Source organism: Bos taurus, chromosome 9, assembly GCF_002263795.3.
Source record: "Bos taurus isolate L1 Dominette 01449 registration number 42190680 breed Hereford chromosome 9, ARS-UCD2.0, whole genome shotgun sequence".
NCBI lineage: Eukaryota > Metazoa > Chordata > Mammalia > Artiodactyla > Bovidae > Bos > Bos taurus.
The window spans coordinates 102022003-102040211 of NC_037336.1; the positions used below are offsets into that span (position 1 = coordinate 102022003).

An 18209-nucleotide genomic window follows, 5' to 3' on the forward strand; every position below is an offset into this window, starting at 1 on the left:
CTCGCTGTCCCGAAGGGGAGGTCAGGCGGCCGTCGCACACCTACCTGCAGGCTCTGCAGCCCTCCGTAGGCAGTGAAGAGCAGCAGAAACCCAAAGGACAGCACGAGCACGTTCTTCAGGTTCCCTTCCATGGCGCCGGCCGAAAGCGTCACGCCCGAGCAGCTCTGCAGTTCCCTGAAAGACACCAGCCCGGCTCAGGGAGAGCAGCCGGTACGCAGAAGTCACGTTCTGTCCTGGAGTGCGAGTGAGGCGTGCGATAGTCACCCAGGCTGCTGAGAGCTGATGAGCTTGATAACCGCCGACTCCACGAGGCACCCAGCACTGGTATTGTTAACCAGGCAACACTTAGGACTCTCATCAGCTTGTGTGCACCAGAACTTTTTTCTGTTAATTTCCAGTAGATATGTCCATGTGGGAAAGTGATGATTTTCATATCACATGGTATAATTGCCTACATTACATAATTAGATATATGTGAATATCTTAAAGAACAAAGTATACATGTCAGCTTCAAGATCCATAATTCAACTTCTGAAAAAGAGCTGACATGATTGTAAGACCCAAGGGCCAAAGTATTAGTATGTCAAAGACTAAATGACTTTATAGCACTGCAATAAGGTAACAGAATTTATATAACACTTTATAGCTTGCAAAGCCTTTTATACGCTGTCTTACTTACGGTACAGTGATAATTATCATCAGATCTTAGACCCATTACCAGACAGGGAACAGCATCAGAAGACTTTGAGGGGTTTGAATTTCAGATTTAGACCAGTGCTGTCTTAGAGAACTTTCTGCACCATCCAATGTAGCAGCCATTTAAATTTCTATTTTAATCAATTAAGATTAAATGCAGCTGTGAGTACACTTCCTTAGTGACTGCTACGTCGCTTCAGTCGTGTCCGACTCTGTGAGACCCATAGTCGGCAGCCCACCAGACTCCCCCTCCCTGGGATTCTCCAGGCAAGAACACTGGAGTGGGTTGCCATTTCCTTCTCCAATGCATGAAAGTGAAAAGTCGCTTCAGTCGTGTCCGACTCTTAGCAACCTCATGGACTGCAGCCCGCCAGGCTCCTCCATCCATGGGATTTTTCCAGGCAAGAGTACTGGAGTGGGGTGCCATTGCCTTCTCCCCTCAGTGGCACTAGCCATGTTTTATGTGCTTGAAAGTCACATGGTTATTGCAACTGAGGAAGTGAATCCATAGTTGCATTTCATTTTAATTGATTAAAATAGAAATTTAAATGGCCACATGTGGCCAGTGTGATCGTATAGAACAGGGTCAGTCTAGAGTTTAAAGAGCTTATCTCATATCTCACAGCCAATAAGCAAGCAAAATCGCTTGCTTTCTGATTGTGCGTCATTCTACTCAATTATTAGTAAAACTTGGAGTTTGAAGACTGTTTTGAAAGCTCTGTGCAGACAGTTATTTTAATCTAGTTTGGATTAATAAGGCAAACCTTACAGTGAAGGTAAGTGTTACCCGGGGTGGTGACCCAGTTCAGGGAAGCAAGTCATACCATATGAACAGCATGATGAAGTTCTTCTCCTTGCAGCTTAACTTATTCTTATGGAAGTAACATTTTGCAGAAAATGACAGTTCTGGGGACTGACTGAGCATGAACTATCACACCCACAAAGACGTGAGAGCAGCAAGGTCTACGAAAAGCGATGGTGGCGACAGAGACGAGAGAGGTCTGAGGGTCTGACCCTGATCCTGTAACTTCTCAGCCGGACCATCTCAGACGGATCACTGACTCCTCAAATCTCCGTTTCCTCTTGAAAAAGGAGGGTTGCAGAAGTTCAAGAAGCTAATCACTGGGAAAGCCCTTGGAGCAGCCTTGACACAGATCACCAGTGAATGTTAACTGGCTAAGATGACATGTCAACTTTCACTGAAGATATCAGTGGGGACAATATTCCAAGAAATGTCTCACGTATAAGCTAGTGACATTACGTATGAAATAGATAACTGATGAGAACATACCCTATGGCTCAGGGAACATACACAGTGCCCTGCTGCTAAGTCGCTTCAGTCGTGTCCGACTCTGTGTGACCCCATAGACGGCAGCCCACCAGGCTCCCCCGTCCCTGGGATTCTCCAGGCAAGAACACTGGAGTGGGTTGCCATTTCCTTCTCCAATGTATGAAAGTGAAAAGTGAAAGTGAAGTCGCTCAGTTGTGTCTGACTCCTAGTGACCCCATGGACTGCAGCCCACAAGGCTCCTCCATCCATGGGATTTTCCAGGCAAGAGTACTGGAGTGGGGTGCCATGGCCTTCTCCTACACAGTGCTCTGTGGTAACCTAAATCAGAAGGAAATTCCCAAAAGAGGGGCTATATGTAATAGTCAATTTTCCAGTAGTCATGCACGGATGTGAGATTTGAACCATAAAAAAAGCCTGAACACCAAAGAATCGATGCTTTTGAATTGTGGTACTGGCAAGGACTCTTGAGAGTCCCTTGGTCTGCAAGGAGATCAAACCAGTCAGTCCTAAAGGAGATCAGTCCCGAATATTGATTGGAAAGACTGACGCCAGAGCTGAAGCTCCAATGCATTGGCCACCTGAGGAGAAGAACTGACTCATTTGAAAAGACCCTGGGATGCTGGGAAAGATGGAAGACAGGAGGAGAAGCAGGCGGCAGAGGATGAGATGGTTGGATGGCATCACCGACTCAGTTAACGTGAGTTTACCCAAACTTTGGAACAAAGTGAAGGACAGGGAAGCCTGGTGCACTGCAGTCCATGAGGTTGCCAAGGGTCAGACACGACTGGGCAACTGAACACAGCATAGCTGCTTCACTTCACTGGGTGGTAGAAACTGATGTAAGCAACTACACTCCAATAAGTCTTTTAAAATGTCATACCTAGCAAAACATGGACTTTTCACACCAATCTTATTATCAATTATCTGACATCCTTTTTATTCGTCAGCAACTCTAGCTTACTTCTATTCCGATCTGTCTTTAGCCATGAAAGACTTATCTTTTGATATCAGAAGACCTTCCTAGGGTTTTCTTCTGCTACTCGCTGTTCAAAGTTACCAGAATGACCTTCTGGACTTTCTAACTGGCTCCATGCGCACCTCCAAGTAGCTGCCGATCCAGCCGTTTCACCCTCAACCAGGGTCTCCCGAGGAGCTGTGAGTCTGTGCAGAGGCACGTCGGGGGTCTGCTTCTGCTCTCTTCCACCCCGTCCCCTAACTGTCCTCTTCTAATCAGGAATCAATCACTGAAATCATTGCTTTATCAGGTTTTTTTTTCAGTCTCCCTCTTGGTGTTTCCCCTTTGTCTTAAGAGGGATTTTTAAAATGAAACAGATGGTTTGCAATCAACCTTGCTCTCTAGCAAGACAAAAATGTTTCTTTTTTCCCCTCCAGTTTTATTGATAAATAATTGACACACATCACTGTCTAAGCTGATGGTGTGCAGTCTGATTTACATCTATTGTGAAATTATGGTCACAATAGGTTCATCTAACACCCGTCTTCTCATATGGATACAATAAGAAGAAAAGAGAAACGAAAAAAATTAAAGGTTTCCTCATAATGAGATCCCAAAGATTCATTCTCTTAATAACACTCCTTTCTATCAAGTAGCAGTGAAAACTAGAGTCATCACGTACGTTACATCACAGTACTCACTTATCTTGTAGATGGAAGCTTGAACTTTTAGACCACCTTTCTCCCGTCCTTCCCCCCTCCACCTTCTGCCTCTGGTAATCATAAGTCTGACCTCTTTTTCATGAGTTTGGTTTTAAATTTTTCTAAAAAGATTCCCAATGTAAGTGAGTTCATACAGTATTTCCTCTCTCCGTGACTTCACTTAGCATAATTGAGGGCAAGGTCCGTCCACGCTGTCACAAACCGTAGGGTCTGCTTGCTTTTCACGTTGCGTATGACATTATATTAATCGTGTATATATGTTATATAAATGTGTAGTGTGTTTGTGCTAGTCACTCAGTCGTGTCCGACTCTGTGACCGCATGGACTGTAGCCCACCAGGCTCCTCTGTCCATGGAATTCTCCAGGCAAGAATACTGGAGTGGGTTGCCATTGCCTTCTCCAGGTATATATATGTACATGCATATTATATATACCACAACTTCACTCATCTGTCTGTTGGTAAAAACGTACCTTGACTTCCTGGCTATGGTAAATCACGCTGCTGGGCACCTGAGGGTGCAGGCATCTTTCTAAGTCAGTGTTTTCGTTTTCTTCGTGTAAATACCCAGGAGTGGAATCTCTGGACCAAAGGGCAGCTCTGCTCATGATTTTCTGAGAACCTGCTCTGTGTTCCATGGTGGCTGCCCCAGTTCAAAACCCTCAGTGCACGAAGCTTCCCTCCTCCTCATGTTCTTGCCGGTGTTTGCCACCTCCTGTCTTGATGGTGATGGTGGTTCTAACAGGTGTGAGCTGATATTGCTTCATGGGGAGAGAGTCAATTCCTAGGCAGGTGAATAAGAAGTCCAGGGGTCCCCAAGGAGAGAGGGGTCTGGAATTCTCAAGGAGGAAGAAAGGAAAACCTTTTTTTTCCCCCTCTACATTCCTTAGTATTATATAACAATAATGTATCCTGCTTGAGGACAGTTTCTGGAAAAAACCTTCTGGCTAAACCTGTTATCTTAAAATGTAAATTATGGGAGTAGGTCTAGTAAGATCTTTACAACCTCCAGACATTCTTTTGATTCATTGTAATAACTAATTAAAAGGTATATAACTCCGTTGCTAACACTAACTAGGGGGCACTCTCCATCCCCCTTCTGATGTCTGTGTCAGAAGCTTTCTCCATCTCTTTTATACTTTAATAAAACTCTATTACACAAAAGCTCTGAGTGATCAAGCCTCGTCTCTGGCCCCGGATTGAATTCTCCTCCAGAGGGCAAGAATCCCGGCGTCTTTTATGGTTCAGCAACAACCTTTCAGTGGTTTTGAATTTCCGTAACACTAGTGATGATGAACACTTTTCGTGCATCTTCTCTGGAGGAGTGCTCAGTTCCTTTGCCCATTTTTTAATTGAGTTATTTTATTTTCTACTGTTGAATTTATATGGGTTCTTTATATATTTTGAATATTAGCCTTTTATCAGATATACGGTTTGTAAATGTACTTTCCCATCACGTAGGCCGGCATTTCACTTCGTTGATGGTTTCTTTTGCTGTGCAGAAGCTTGTTAGATTAGCGTCCTCCCAGTTGGTCGGCATTTCACTTCGTTGATGGTTTCTTTTGCTGTGCAGAAGCTTGTTAGATTAGCGTCCTCCCAGTTGGTCGGCATTTCACTTCGTTGATGGTTTCTTTTGCTGTGCAGAAGCTTGTTAGATTAACGTCCTCCCACTTGGTCGGCATTTCACTTCGTTGATGGTTTCTTTTGCTGTGCAGAAGCTTGTTAGATTAGCGTCCTCCCAGTTGGTCGGCATTTCACTTCGTTGATGGTTTCTTTTGCTGTGCAGAAGCTTGTTAGATTAACGTCCTCCCACTTGCTTAATTTTTATTTTGCTGCTTGTGCCTCCCTTGGCATGTCCAAAAAATCATTGCCCAGATCCACATCTGGGAGAATTTTCCCATGTTTTCTTCTAGGAGTTCTGTAGTTTCAGAACTTCCATTAGTTTTTAATCTCCCTTGAGTTAATTTTGGGAAATGGTGTAAAACATAGATCCTATGTCATTCTTTTACCTGGGAATATCTAATGATTCCAGCACCATCTATTGAGTATTCTTGGTTTCCTTGTCAAATATTGACCGTATATGATTTGGTTTATTTCTGGGCTGTCTGTTCTATTGGTCTAATTGTCTGTTATTATGTTGGCTCCACACTATTTTGATGACTATAGCTTTGTAGTATAGCTTGAAATCAGGACGTGTGAGTCCCCTTGCTTTGTTCTTCTTTCTCAGGATTTCTTAGGCTCTTCAAGGCCTTTTGTGGTTTCACATAAATTTTAGAGGTGTTTTTTCTACTTCTGTAAAAAAAAAATGTCATTGGAATCTTGATAGGGATTGCGTTGAATCTATAGGTAGATTTTGATAATATTGCTATTTTAACAAAATTAATTCTTCTAATCCATGAACACAGAATACCTTTCCATTTATTAGTGTCTTTAATTTCTCTCGTTGATGTCTTGTAGATTTCAGAGTAGAGATCCTTTGCTTTCTTAGTAAAATTTGTTTCCAATGATTTTGTTTTTGATGCTATTTTGAGATCAATTTCTTTATTTCTCTTTCAGAAAATTTGTTGTCAGTGTATAGAAACAATGCTGATTTTTATATGTTATTTGTTTGTATCCTGCAATTTTACTGAAATCTTAAATTTTTTTGGTTGAGTCATTAGAATTTTCTTTACATAAAATCAAATATAAATAAGGACAGTTTTTCTTTCCCCTTTACAATTCTGATGCACTTTGCTTCTTTTTCTTGCCTGATTGATCTGCTAGGACTCCTAACACTATGTTGAATAGGAGTGGGAAGAGTAGGCTTGCCTTATTCCTAATCTTAGAGAAGTTCTCAACCTTTCACCGTTGAGTATGATGCTTGCTGTGAGCCTGGGGACCCAAGTCAGGTCTGAGCATGCACTGAGCTCTCTGGTCTGCCGACAGGTGAAGCTACAGGCTGTGCTCTATGTCCAAGACCCCTGCACATGGGGCTGTTGAATGGGCCTTGTGGCTCCCGGGTGCTCTGGGTGGGTCTCTGGTCGCTCAGGCTGAAGCCTGTATTCAGTGATGAGCAGGCCTCTGGGTCCCTGCCCTGGCTCAGCTGGAAAAGCAGCTCTAAGGCCAGGAAAGGGCTGGGCTTTCTTAACTGAAGCCGACGTGCACCCCGAGCTTCCTGATCAGTCACTGGCAAACCATCAGCCCCACCCACCTCTCATTCAAGGCCTGCTGGGCCACACAACTTCTAGGAGCCCTTGCTGGTCCTCCAGTCAGATGGGGCTGGGAGGCACCCTGCACGTGGGTGGGGGTATGCCCAGCTCCCTTGCCTGGGCGGGAGGGGAGGGGCTGCTCCTGGCTACCCTCAGTTTCCTAGTCGGCTCTCCAGCCTGGAGATGCAAGGAGCTGCCGTCAACCTTGGCCCTGAGTTTGTCCCCTGCCTGTGGGCAGCAGGGGGCAGGCCACACTGGTCCCCAGCTTTGCTCTGGGGGCCACCTGCTCTGCCTGCCTGCCTCCCAGCTTGAGCGCAGCTGGGCGCACAGCTTGCAGGAGTCTTGCCAGCCTCCTGGTCAGACAGGGCTGGCCGGCTGCCTGTTAGCGGGCGGGGCCGTGACTCAGCTCCTGCCTGGACCTGGGCAAACAGCTCTTAGGTCAGCAAAACTCCAGTCTGAGGATCTAAATCAGGCGAAACCACACCCAGCAAAGTGGCGCACAGTGCTGGGGGCGGGTGGGGGGAGGCTGCCCCCACCCCAGGTCTTGTCCCACTCGGGGGTCTGGAGGCTCGAAGGGGCCCCTCCACGTGGTGCCAGTGGGGGGAGGGGCAGCGCGCGAGCCTGTGGCCACTTTCTTACCCGGCGCACGGTCTCCCAGTCCCTGGGGTCAGGGCGCTGTAGCCTCTGCGCAGACTTCCAGGGCTTGCTCAGTGCTGTCCCGCTCTCCAAGGTGGTCAGTTGCCCTTCTTGTGAAGGGAGCGAAGTCAGGAAGGACCTGTGTCACCATCGTGGTGACATCATTCTCCCAAAATACTTCTTAGAAGAGACGTCCGCCAGGAGGGCTTCCAAACTGTTACTGTGAGGAAGGCAGTCATGTGACACTTTCCCCACGATCAGAGGGGCCCGGGCTCAGAGGTGTGTCCCTACCAACTCATGCCTACTTGCAGACGTGTGGTGGCAACGGGCAGGGCAGGGGAATTTCCGGAACCGAAAGGAAAGCTGTCTCGACCTTTCAGCAGCAACAGTGATGTGTTGGCAGAATCGTGAACCTGAACCCCAGGACGGGGCAAACGTCAAGTGGCTAAAGAGATGCGGTATAAGTGACTCAGAAGATATCAGCCATTGTTTCACTCCCAGTGTTAACATCAATACCAGACCCTTTGATTAGCTTCCCCAGTGGCTCAGGTGTGAAGCATCTGCCAGCAATGCAGGAGATGCAGGTTCGATCCCTGGGTTGGGACGATCTCCTGGAGGAGGGCATGGCAACCGACTCCAGAATTCTGGCTTGGAGAATCCCATGGGCAGAGAAGCCTGGCGGGCTACAGTCCATGGGGTCACACAGAGTCAGACATGACTGAGCATTGCCACTGTGCAGAAAAAGGATGATTTTGCAGACCTGCTTAAACGTTCGTGATCACTTGCTAGATATAAAAGTGATGGAATGTTCTAGAGAACTGGGTGATGGCCGACGCTGGTGTGATTCCACCAGTCACTAGGTGTCACTGTTTGGCTGCCAGTGTGGGCGCGCTCTGTCCCGTCCAACTCTGTGCGACCCCAGGGACTGCAGCTCCCCAGGGCCCTCTGCCCATGGGATTCTCCAGGCAAGAATACTGGAGTGGGTTGCCATTGTCTACTCCAGGGGATCGAACCCCAGTCTCCGCGTCTCCTGCTTGGCAGGCAGGTTCTTTACCACTGAGCCACCTGGGAAACCTTCTGCTGCCCAAGTTCACCAAAAGCAACTAGGGCTTGAGAGCTAAAGAGCCACATTTTAAATTTTATGTATTTACTTTTGGCTGTGCTTGGTCTTTGTTGCTGCGTTCTCTAGTTGTGGAGAGCGGCGGCTATCATTTAGCCGCGTCTGAGCGTCTCGCTCAGTGGCTTCTCTTGACGGGAACACGGGCTCTAGAGCGCTCGGGCCTCACAGCTGCAGCACCATCCTCAGGAGTTGTGGCTCTCGGGCCTAGTTGCTCCGAGGCGTGAGGGATACTCCCGGATCAGGGATGGAACCTGTGTTCCCTGCGTTGGCAGATGGATTCTTATCCATTGCGTCACCCAGGAAGTCCAAGAATCACATTTTAAATGAGCAGACTTTCTGCTAAGAAGCTAAACATTGCTCTGAATTCAAGGGAAGTCGAATCAATGATTTGCTCTTTTAAAGGATTTGTTTATGTAAGGAAATTTATATCAACTTTTTTGACATTTAAATCTGACATCTTTGTTAATAAAAACAGAACCAAATAAATTTGCATTTGTCCTATTCATTAATTAGACTTTAATCTACATAAAGAATTAAAAATGTATATGTAGGGCCTGAAACAAATTATTGCCTAAGTTAAATTCTTACACTTTGGAAATAAATGTACTTAGTGCTTTTTTTTTAAGAAAAAAGAAAAGCAATTTATGTTAGCACAACTCTAACTTGAGAAAGTGTTTTTGAAACAGGAGGGAAGGGGGTGGGGTACAACCTTTGAAATAATGACAGGGCCCGGGGACTCAACAGGAACTGATTAGACTCAAATGGGTCCAAGGTGGCAGAGTCAGCAATATTACGCTCACTGTGCTCCAAGGCCACTCTCGCCTGTCACTCCAGGAATCTCTTGACGTCCTTCTTTTGCATTCCAGTCCCCTACAATGAAAAGGACTTTTTTTTTTTTTTTTTTTTGGTGTTAGTTCTAGAAGGTCTTGTAGGTCACAATAGAACCATTCAACTTCAGCTTCTTTGGCATTACTAGTCGGGGCATGGACTTGGATTGCTGTGATACCGAGCGGTTTGCCTTGGAAAGGAACGGAGATTGTTCTGGCATTTTGAGGTTGCGCCCAAGGACTGCATTTCGGGCTCTTCTGTTGACTATGAGGGCTATTCCATTTCCTCTAAGGGATTCTTGCCCACAGTGGTAGATACAATGGTCGTCTGAGTTAAATTCACCCATTCCCGTCCATTTCAGCTCACTGATTCCCAAGATGTCAATGTCCAGTCTCGCCATCTCCTGCTTGAGCCACGTCTGGTTCCTAGTGTTCCCGGGTCCCATGCAACATTGTTCTTTACACCATCGGGCTTTACTTTCACCACCAGACACATCCACAGCGCAGTGTTTTCCCCGTTGGCCCAGCCGCTTCCTTCTTTCTGGGGTTATCAGTAATTGGCCTCAGCTCTTCCCCAGCAGCATACTGGATGCCTGCTGACCTGGGGGGCTCATCTTCCAGTGTCATATCTTTTTGACTTTTCTTACTGTTCATGGGGTTCTCTCAGCACCTCAGCAAGCAAGATGACTCAGAAGTGCCATGACGGTTGCAAGGTGGGCCATCAAAACCAAAACGTGAGCAGTGGCCCAATGCCTAGAAATTTCCACCCCTTCCCCCAAATAATTGGAATAATCCTCCCACCCATCAGCCTACGAAGTTACGCAGCCCATACAAGCTACCACACCTCGTGTCGAGGCTGCGTTTGCCCTCTGTGGCAGCCCACTTTCTGGGCTGTGCGGTGTGCTTCTCTCTGAATAAACCCACTTCTTGCCTCTCACTGTCTCCCACGGAATTCTTTCTGAGATGAGACATCAGGAACCTGAGTTTCATCAAGTCTGAAACCAGGCGTGTGCTCTCGGTTGGAAGACTGTGGGGTTTGGCCGGGTTCAAGCCCCAGTCTGAGGGAAACGGTTTCATCTTCTCAGAGCACGTCTTCCAAAGCAGCTAAACCTTTAGAGCAGCAGGCCCTCCTGCTGGCCCCACGTTGAGATGGTCTGGGCCACGGGGACGATGACACGGGGCTGGCAGGGGCCTCTCCTGGGTCCAGCCCCGCCTCTGCCAAGCCGGGGCCTCTGCTGACACGGGGCAGAAGAAGACGAGAAACAGCCCAAATGCTTTCGCCCTCACAGCACTCGAGATGGGAGCAGCGCCCCGCCCTCGCGAGATTCCGGCTCTCCTCTGCCCTCTGGATTCTTAGCATCCATTTCCACCGGGTCCATCTGGGCCGCCTGACTGCACAGCCAGAACCTTCCAGGGGAACTGCAGAGGCCCTGGCCTGCAGCACTGGAGAGGCCACCCCCACGCTGGACGGAGGCAGCAGGGAGAGGGGACCTCAGAGGACCGACACGGCCATCGAGGACACCGCGTGAGCGGGTGGGACCGACTGGGCCCGCGATGGCGGAAGACTCAGCTTCCCGCGGTCCTTGAGCCTGACTATACATTCTCTCTGACACATCAGCTAAATGACACACCCACGGGCAGCATCCCAGTTCCCGGGCTGATCATGAAAGATCAGAAAGTGGGCAGTGGGGCCCCTTCCCCAAAACAGAGGGGAGAGCCCCCAGTAATTAGCCTATGAAATTGCCCAGCTTGTAGAATCGAACCACCCCACACCTCGGGCGCTCCCGCCTTGTCAGAGGGAACACATTCTGTCTATGGCCTGAGCACCTCCCTCGGTGACCTGCTTTCCCTTTACTGCGGCCCGCTCTTGAATTCTTCCCGGCTGGGAGCCAAGGACCCTCATGGCAGCCCGTCCCGGGGCTCAGCCAAGGCCTGCGATGAGAGCATCCTCTCAGGCCCCATCGTCCTGCACCATCTTCACAAAGGAAGAGGGAGAAGACGGCCTTTCCCTTCTCTCTCGTTCTCCCTGTCATTATAAAAGCGTAGCCCACTTATTTCTCCGGACAGAGCCCCCTTACCTGCCTGCTTGTACCCCTCCCAGTGTCCTATATTAACACACCTACTTCTCACATATCACTTTGCCTCTCACTGTATTCCTTCTGGGCTGAGACATAAAGAACCTGAGCGTCAAGTCCTGAAACAAAATGTATGACTTCAGTTAGAAGATTGTGGGTTCGAGTCCCAGCTGAGGAGTTGAGTTCAAGTCCCCCTGGAAGCCAGACACTGTGGGTTGGAGGTCATCCAGAGGAGGGCGGTTTCGGAACCAGAGTGGAGGAGGCCGGCAGGGCAGGGCAAGCACTTCTGACACGCCTCACATCTGCCGTGACAGGCGTGCAACAGAATGGGTCAGCGGGGGCACTGTGATGGGGGCTGCTGGAGCAGGACACACTAATGCACACACAGACATGTACACACGCGCGCACACACACACACGCCATGTACACACGCATGCACACCTTTCCTTTCCCAAAGGCATAACCTTTCTCCCCGCCCAAGGCGCCCTCTGCTGCCTTAGACAGAGAACTGCTTTCACAATCTCCCACATGCCTGCTGGGTGCCCATCCCACGCCAGGTGCCCCCCAGGAGCCGGGTCCCCGCACTGCTGGCATGGTGAGAGCCCCTGTCCTAGAGGAGGAACGGGAAATAGACAACTAGGCAAAGAGAGAAATCAGAAAAAGGCAGGGGAGACGTGCGTGTCATCCCCCAAACAGAGCAGGGAGCCTGGCCGAAAGCCTGGGCACGTGTCCCACCAGGATCCCACCCCCACGTCTCCATGAAGCTGGCCAAGTAACTGCAAGCCCCTGATACAGCCGCTCAGCTCCCCGGATACAAACCCAGGCAGATTTCTCTGGGTGGAAACCCACAGCCCCAGGTCTGCCGTTCACAGACCGGCTCGGCGAGCCCCGCGGAGGAGAGCAGGCGGCCCTGGCAAGGCAGGCAGAGTGCCGAGGAGCCGAGGAGCCGGACGCCACAGCTGGACAGCAAGGGCCCAGCGCCCATGGGCTCCCGAAGCCCAGATGCAGGCAAGGGTGGCGATGCTGATGGCGCGTTTTCTCTGCAGGCCAGGCCGCGGCGGGCAACGGCGCGTGGGGAGATCTCCAAAGATGACTGCACGCCTCTGCTCCACAGCGCACAAACATCCGTACAATTTGAATCTTGCCCCCAAACTAAATAACGCCACCCTCCATTGATTTTACCTAGTTCCGTGGCCTCCTCAGTTCCATCGCAGCACACGGCTTCTTACCCTTGGAGAGTGTCTGAACCCTGAGATGCTTCCCTGGTTGGCTTCTGGTTGCAAAGGGAATGGCTCTTTTCAATGGTACCGTGGGCAGGTGTGTTGTAATGCTTGTTTTCGCTCCAGTAAGAGGCAGGACCTGTTTGTAAATTGCAGAGCCCCTGGCAGCTGCTGACCTGGAAACTTCTGAACTCTTTGGGAAAAAAACTTGCTGGCAAGATGTAGAGAGACTACAGAGAGACTGGGGGTGATTAAATGAGAACATTGTGTAAAGATTGCTACTGAAAATGATTGTGTGGGTTCTAAATAAAAATGGCAGGAAATCATTGGCCGCTCATACCCTCCTGAGCTCCTCGACGAGCCCCGCCTTCCCTGAGCCCCACCAACGCACGGGCCGGCCTTCGGGGGTGAAGTGGTCCCACCGCCCCACCCTGGGCATCTATCCTCCTGCTGCCTGCCCACTGGACCGACAACTCCCTGAGGCCTCGCCTGTCTAAAGGCGGCTGGAAAGAAGCAAGAGATGTGGTGGGGCCCTGGAGAGGCTGGCAGACAGAGGTGCAGACGGCCTCCCCACGTCCAGCAAACTTTCCTGGGGCTGCACTCTGCATGGGCTGCAGGGGCCTGGACGCAGAGGAGAAGCAGGGCTGCCTCCCAGCCGGGAATCATGGCGCTGAGGGCCCGGCCAGCAGGACTGACAGCCCTCTCTCTGCCTCAGAGAGAGCTGGACCAGATGGCCCTCCCTCTGCCCCAGAGAGAGCTGGACTGGGTATCCCTCCCTCAGCCCCCAGACAGAGCTGCCTGTCTCTAGGGCATCGCCACGTACCTGCTCATCTCAAGCAGTCTAGTCACTTCCCGTCCTCCCGGGGGTGGCAGCAGGCCGGGGAGGGGCACTCCTGCTCGGGCCAGGCGAGGGCAGGTTGATGACGAGCTCTGAGAACTGGACGGGATTGTGAGTCACAAGGGGGGAGAGTTCTGTGCAGACAGTGAGCTGCTCGCAGCCCTGGCCTCTGCGGTCTGGGTGACCCGAGTGTCCAGCGCCCCCGAAGAGGGACAGCCAGCTGGGGGTTCACAGAGCCTCCGTGGCTGGCATCTCTCCTGAACAGTCTTTCATGGCCAAGAGGCAGCAACATGCCCACTGCATCAATGGCCGTCCAAGCCGGGATGGGACTCTGCACCAGGACCCGAGCTCCTCCTGGGGAAGGGTCTGGACGTGGGCACCACAGGCAGAGGCAGGATTCTCCAGGGAATCCCAAACATCCTGCTTCTTAAACTCTGGGTGCAGCTGAATAACGGTGTGACGTTTCACTGTGTCTGACCCACGGCTTGGGAAGTGCTGCTCACCTGGACGGCTAGAGTAGGGATGGGGTGGTGCGACGAGCACCTCTCGTCTCCACCTCTCCTCTGCCCCTCCCCAGCATAGATGCGTCAGGCCTGTTCTCAACAGCTTTCCTTCATGGTGCTCACACTGAAGTTCCTTTATTTCCTAGGAGCTGAGAACCCTGTGTCTTAAGAGCTGGTTATGAACTCTGCCGAGCATCTCACTGTGCCTGGGAGGCTGGGGGCGTGGGGGCGTGGTCCAGGGGCCTCAGCAGAAAACTACACGGACAGGGGCTCCTTGGGCTGCAGGAGAAGGGGTACATGGGTTCGCAGAGGTCAAGGGACACCCCCCAAGTCTCACCCCCACCTCGGGGTTAGGGGAGCTTGAGATGTGTTGCTGGGGGGCCTCCGAGGCCGGGGACCACAGCTGTCCATCCATCCATCTGTAGCCGCATCCCTAGGACTGACGGGCATTGCTCTCCACGCTTTGCACTCAGCCTTTGCTACCTATTTTTGGATTTAGTAAAACAGACAGACTCTACCAAACAAGACGATGCCTGACTTGTGGGTATCACACCCCCAGGACACTCTGGGAGATTCTGACTCTACAGAATCATTTCCTGAAGTGCCCTGGGGTCCAGAAGAGACCGAGATGGTTGAAAGGTTTGCAAACAACTGTTATCTTTGGCCTCCTAAGTGACGCTGACATTGCTCGTTGGAAGTTCCTTCCTGCGACCACGGTTGTAACGTCTCTCTCCCTGTGAGGGGTCTCTGGTCCTGCAGACCCACTACCGAGGAACGAGGACTTGAGCCTCGTGCTGCTGAGACCGGAGGTCGTTTGTGTCCCCTCTGTCACGGGAGCCCCAGGAAGGCCTGCTGAAGGGCGCTCGTGGGACCAGCCTTGCCTGGGCAGCTCGCCCGGTTCAACCACTGCTCCGCCTCCTTCACAACAAAGACTCACTTTTACATGTCTTCCTTCAGTCCCACTCCTGGAAAAGATGGCCCCGACTCCGAGAGCGCCAAAGCAAAGTTCTTGGGCAGGAAGGCAGAAGGTTGGGGCCCACTCCAGAGGGACACCCACCACACTTGCTGGTCCGGTTCACCCATGCACAGGGGTGGGGCAGGACTCCAGAGGACACTGGTGGGCGAGAGGCCATCCCTGGGATAGGGCAGGGAGGAGCAGGGCACGTGTGGTCCCCGGGCCTGGTGGCCCTGAGAGTCCCGGCCTGCAGCCACGCCCCTGCTGTGTGAGGCTGGCAGGGACCCTCCCCTGCCCTCTGGCACCACTGCCTGGATTCACCCGAGATCTTGAGAGTTGGACTATAAAGAAAGCTGAGCGCCGAAGAATTGATGCTTTTGAACTGTGGTGTTGGAGAAGACTCTTGAGAGTCCCTTGGACTGCAAGGAGATCCAACCAGTTCATCCTGAAGGAACTCAGTCCTGAATATTCATTAGAAGGACTGATGTTGAAGCTGAAACTCCAATACTTTGGCCACCTGATGCGAAGAGCTGACTCATTGGAAAAGACCCTGATGCTGAGAAAGATTGAGGGCAGGAGGAAAAGGGGATGACAGAGGATGAGATGGTTGGATGGCATCACTGACTCGATGCACATGATTCTGAGTAAACTCCGGGAGTTGGTGATGGACAGGGAGGCCTGGCGTGCTGTGGTTCATGGGGTTGCAAAGAGTCAGACACGACTGAGCGACTGAACTGAGCTGAACTGAATACCTGTTTTCACAGTCCATTTTCTATTTTAGATGTTACGTATTCTTTTTCTACTCCTTTAATGGTGATCCTTGACTTTTAACTTACCTTAAGTTAATGAATGTCTTAAACTTTCCATTTGAATAATAAGAATTTAAGAACATCCTTCCCAATTTATATGTTACTGTTTTGTATTAACTGTTTTCAATTTAATCTCCCAAATTAAACTTTTTTTCCATGGACGATATTAGTTTGCATTTCCCTGTATGCTCAACAGTGTCTTTGCTCATCATTCCTTCTTAAGTGTCAGCCCTTCCTACAGGATAACTTCCCTTTTCTGGAAGTTTGTTCTATAGAATTTGCTTTAGTGAGTTGTAGGGTGGTAAAACCTCCCAGTTTTTGTTTGTTTGTTTGTTTTAATCTTAAACTGTACTTATGGCACTGGGCATACAATTCTAGAGAACATTTATTTTCCGCCAGAGCTTAGATTCTAAATGAAAGTTTGCCAGGCAGAGAGAGGTGGGCAGCAGCAGGTCCCATTCCTCCTCTCAAAGCGTCTCCAGCTCTTGCAGCCCGAGCAGGCCTTGTGTGTTCTTTCTCCCAGCGTTGTTGTAACGGTGAGTCTGTTGTGTCCATCACTGAGCAGCACGGGGGTTTGTCAGTGAGCGTGGCACTCTCTCCTCACTGCTTATCCAGTACATGCCAGTCTCCGTGGTAAAAGCTCTGCATCCGTGAATTCAGTTCACTCTCATGATCTGCTCTTCACTCTTGTTTCTGTGGCACTTCGTGTTTTGTGAAACACTTTATAGTGTCCACTTTGCAAGAATGAGACCCAAGGACACAGGTGGGGTGTGCCCTTGAACTTAAGGTAGGGGGACAGACTCTGCCCCTGACCCCAGAGCCCTGCCCTTCCCAGCACATCATATCCTTGGCCAGTCTCTGAGCTGCTCTCATCGTCCTTCAGATGCCCTTGGCGTTCCAACTTTCAAGTCACAGAGCAGCTTCTGATAACTGTATGAGTGCAATCTGGTGCAAAATCAGAATTTAGTTTTCTCTTTGTTAGAAACAACAAGATTTTCTTCGACTATTGTTCTGCTCTTGATAAGAGATTGTGAAGAGTTCTTCTTTACATTTCGGGTTATCTGCCTGGAAAGCAAAGGTTTTGCATCCCATAAAAATCTCCTATGCTTTGTGTCTTTCTCGGGTCTTTGATTACTTGGGAGAATTGAGTCTTCTCCATATTAAAAGAGCTAAGTTTTATTCATAATTATATACACTTCTGTGCGTGCTAAGTTATTTCAGTCCTGTCCGACTCTTTGTGACCCTATCTGTAGCCCACCAGGCTCCTCTGTCCATGGAATTCTTGAGGCAAGAATATTGGAGTGGGTTGCCATTTCCTTCTCCAGGGGATCTTCCTGACCCAGGGGTCGAACTCTTGTCTCTTGCATTGCAGGCAGATTCTTTTCCTTCTGAGTAACCAGGGAAACCCCCCAAACTTCTGTATTTGCCTTTAAAATCTCATATTGTCACCTTGTTCCAACAGATAATTAAACCTTATTTACCAATGATCTGTGATCCTATTTCATCAAATGTTCAAAACTGTTGACATTTTGGACAACTTCCCCAAATCAGATTCTAAATGGAATCTTTAGACCTCAAATTGACTTTGAAATTTCCCAGAGAGAAATACCTCAATTTGATGAATTCTTTTTTTTAAATTTTATTGAAATATAGTTGATGCATAATGCCATGTTAATTTCTGCTGTACAGCAAAGTGATTCAGATACATACATACATATATACATTATTCTTTTAAAAATACTCTTTCCCATTATGGTTTATGACAGAATGTTGACTATGTTCCCTGTGCTGAGCAGTTGTTGTTTAGTCGCTAAATCGTGTACGACTCTATGCAACGGCCAACTGCAAATTGGCTCTTATCCTTGACTGCATCATCAAAGATTGAATAACAAAGGCATTTGCCATCTGCCTCTATGGAGACTGAACCCCGTGTTTCGATAGCCGTTGACCTTCAACAGCCCCTGAGGGAGTTCAGGGCGGAGGGAGGCACTCAGTGCTCCAGGAAATCAGGTGGGACAGGTCTTTAGATAGTTGGATGTTTTTAGGAATAGATCTTATGGTCTCAATCCTTAAATCTCCTCATATCTAGAGAAGATCCTCATGACTAAGGGTCAAAAATCCTTTTGTAAAATGAATGCTTCATGGCAGCGAACTCCCCCTTCACCAAAACCTTATACACTGGCCGTCCCCCACTCCGCTTCGGAGCAGACTCTCGGACACGACCCCGTGGACTGAAGCCCGCTCAGTTCCTCTGTCCACAAGACATCCTGACAAGAACACTGGAGTGGGTCGCTATTTCCTTCTCCTTCCCTTTTCTTTTAATATTTATATTTATTTATTCGTTTGGTTGTGCTGGGTCTTCGTTGCAGCATGCAG

At 49.5% G+C, this 18209-nt stretch overlaps 1 protein-coding gene across 7 annotated transcripts in view; it reads right to left on the reverse strand.

Annotated features, from left to right (window-relative positions):
* UNC93A (unc-93 homolog A) overlaps positions 1-13659 on the reverse strand; it is a 34665-nt gene extending 21006 nt beyond the window's left edge. For 2 of the 7 annotated variants that reach the window (XM_059889831.1, XM_024996820.2), the window contains exons 1-3: positions 13552-13656; positions 12691-12867; positions 45-174 (exon numbers count right to left, since the gene is read on the reverse strand). In XM_059889831.1, the coding sequence (XP_059745814.1) occupies positions 45-131 (87 nt within the window). In that variant the 5' untranslated portion in view covers positions 132-174; positions 12691-12867; positions 13552-13656. 7 annotated transcript variants of the gene reach the window in all.
* Positions 13660-18209: the final 4550 nt, after the last annotated feature.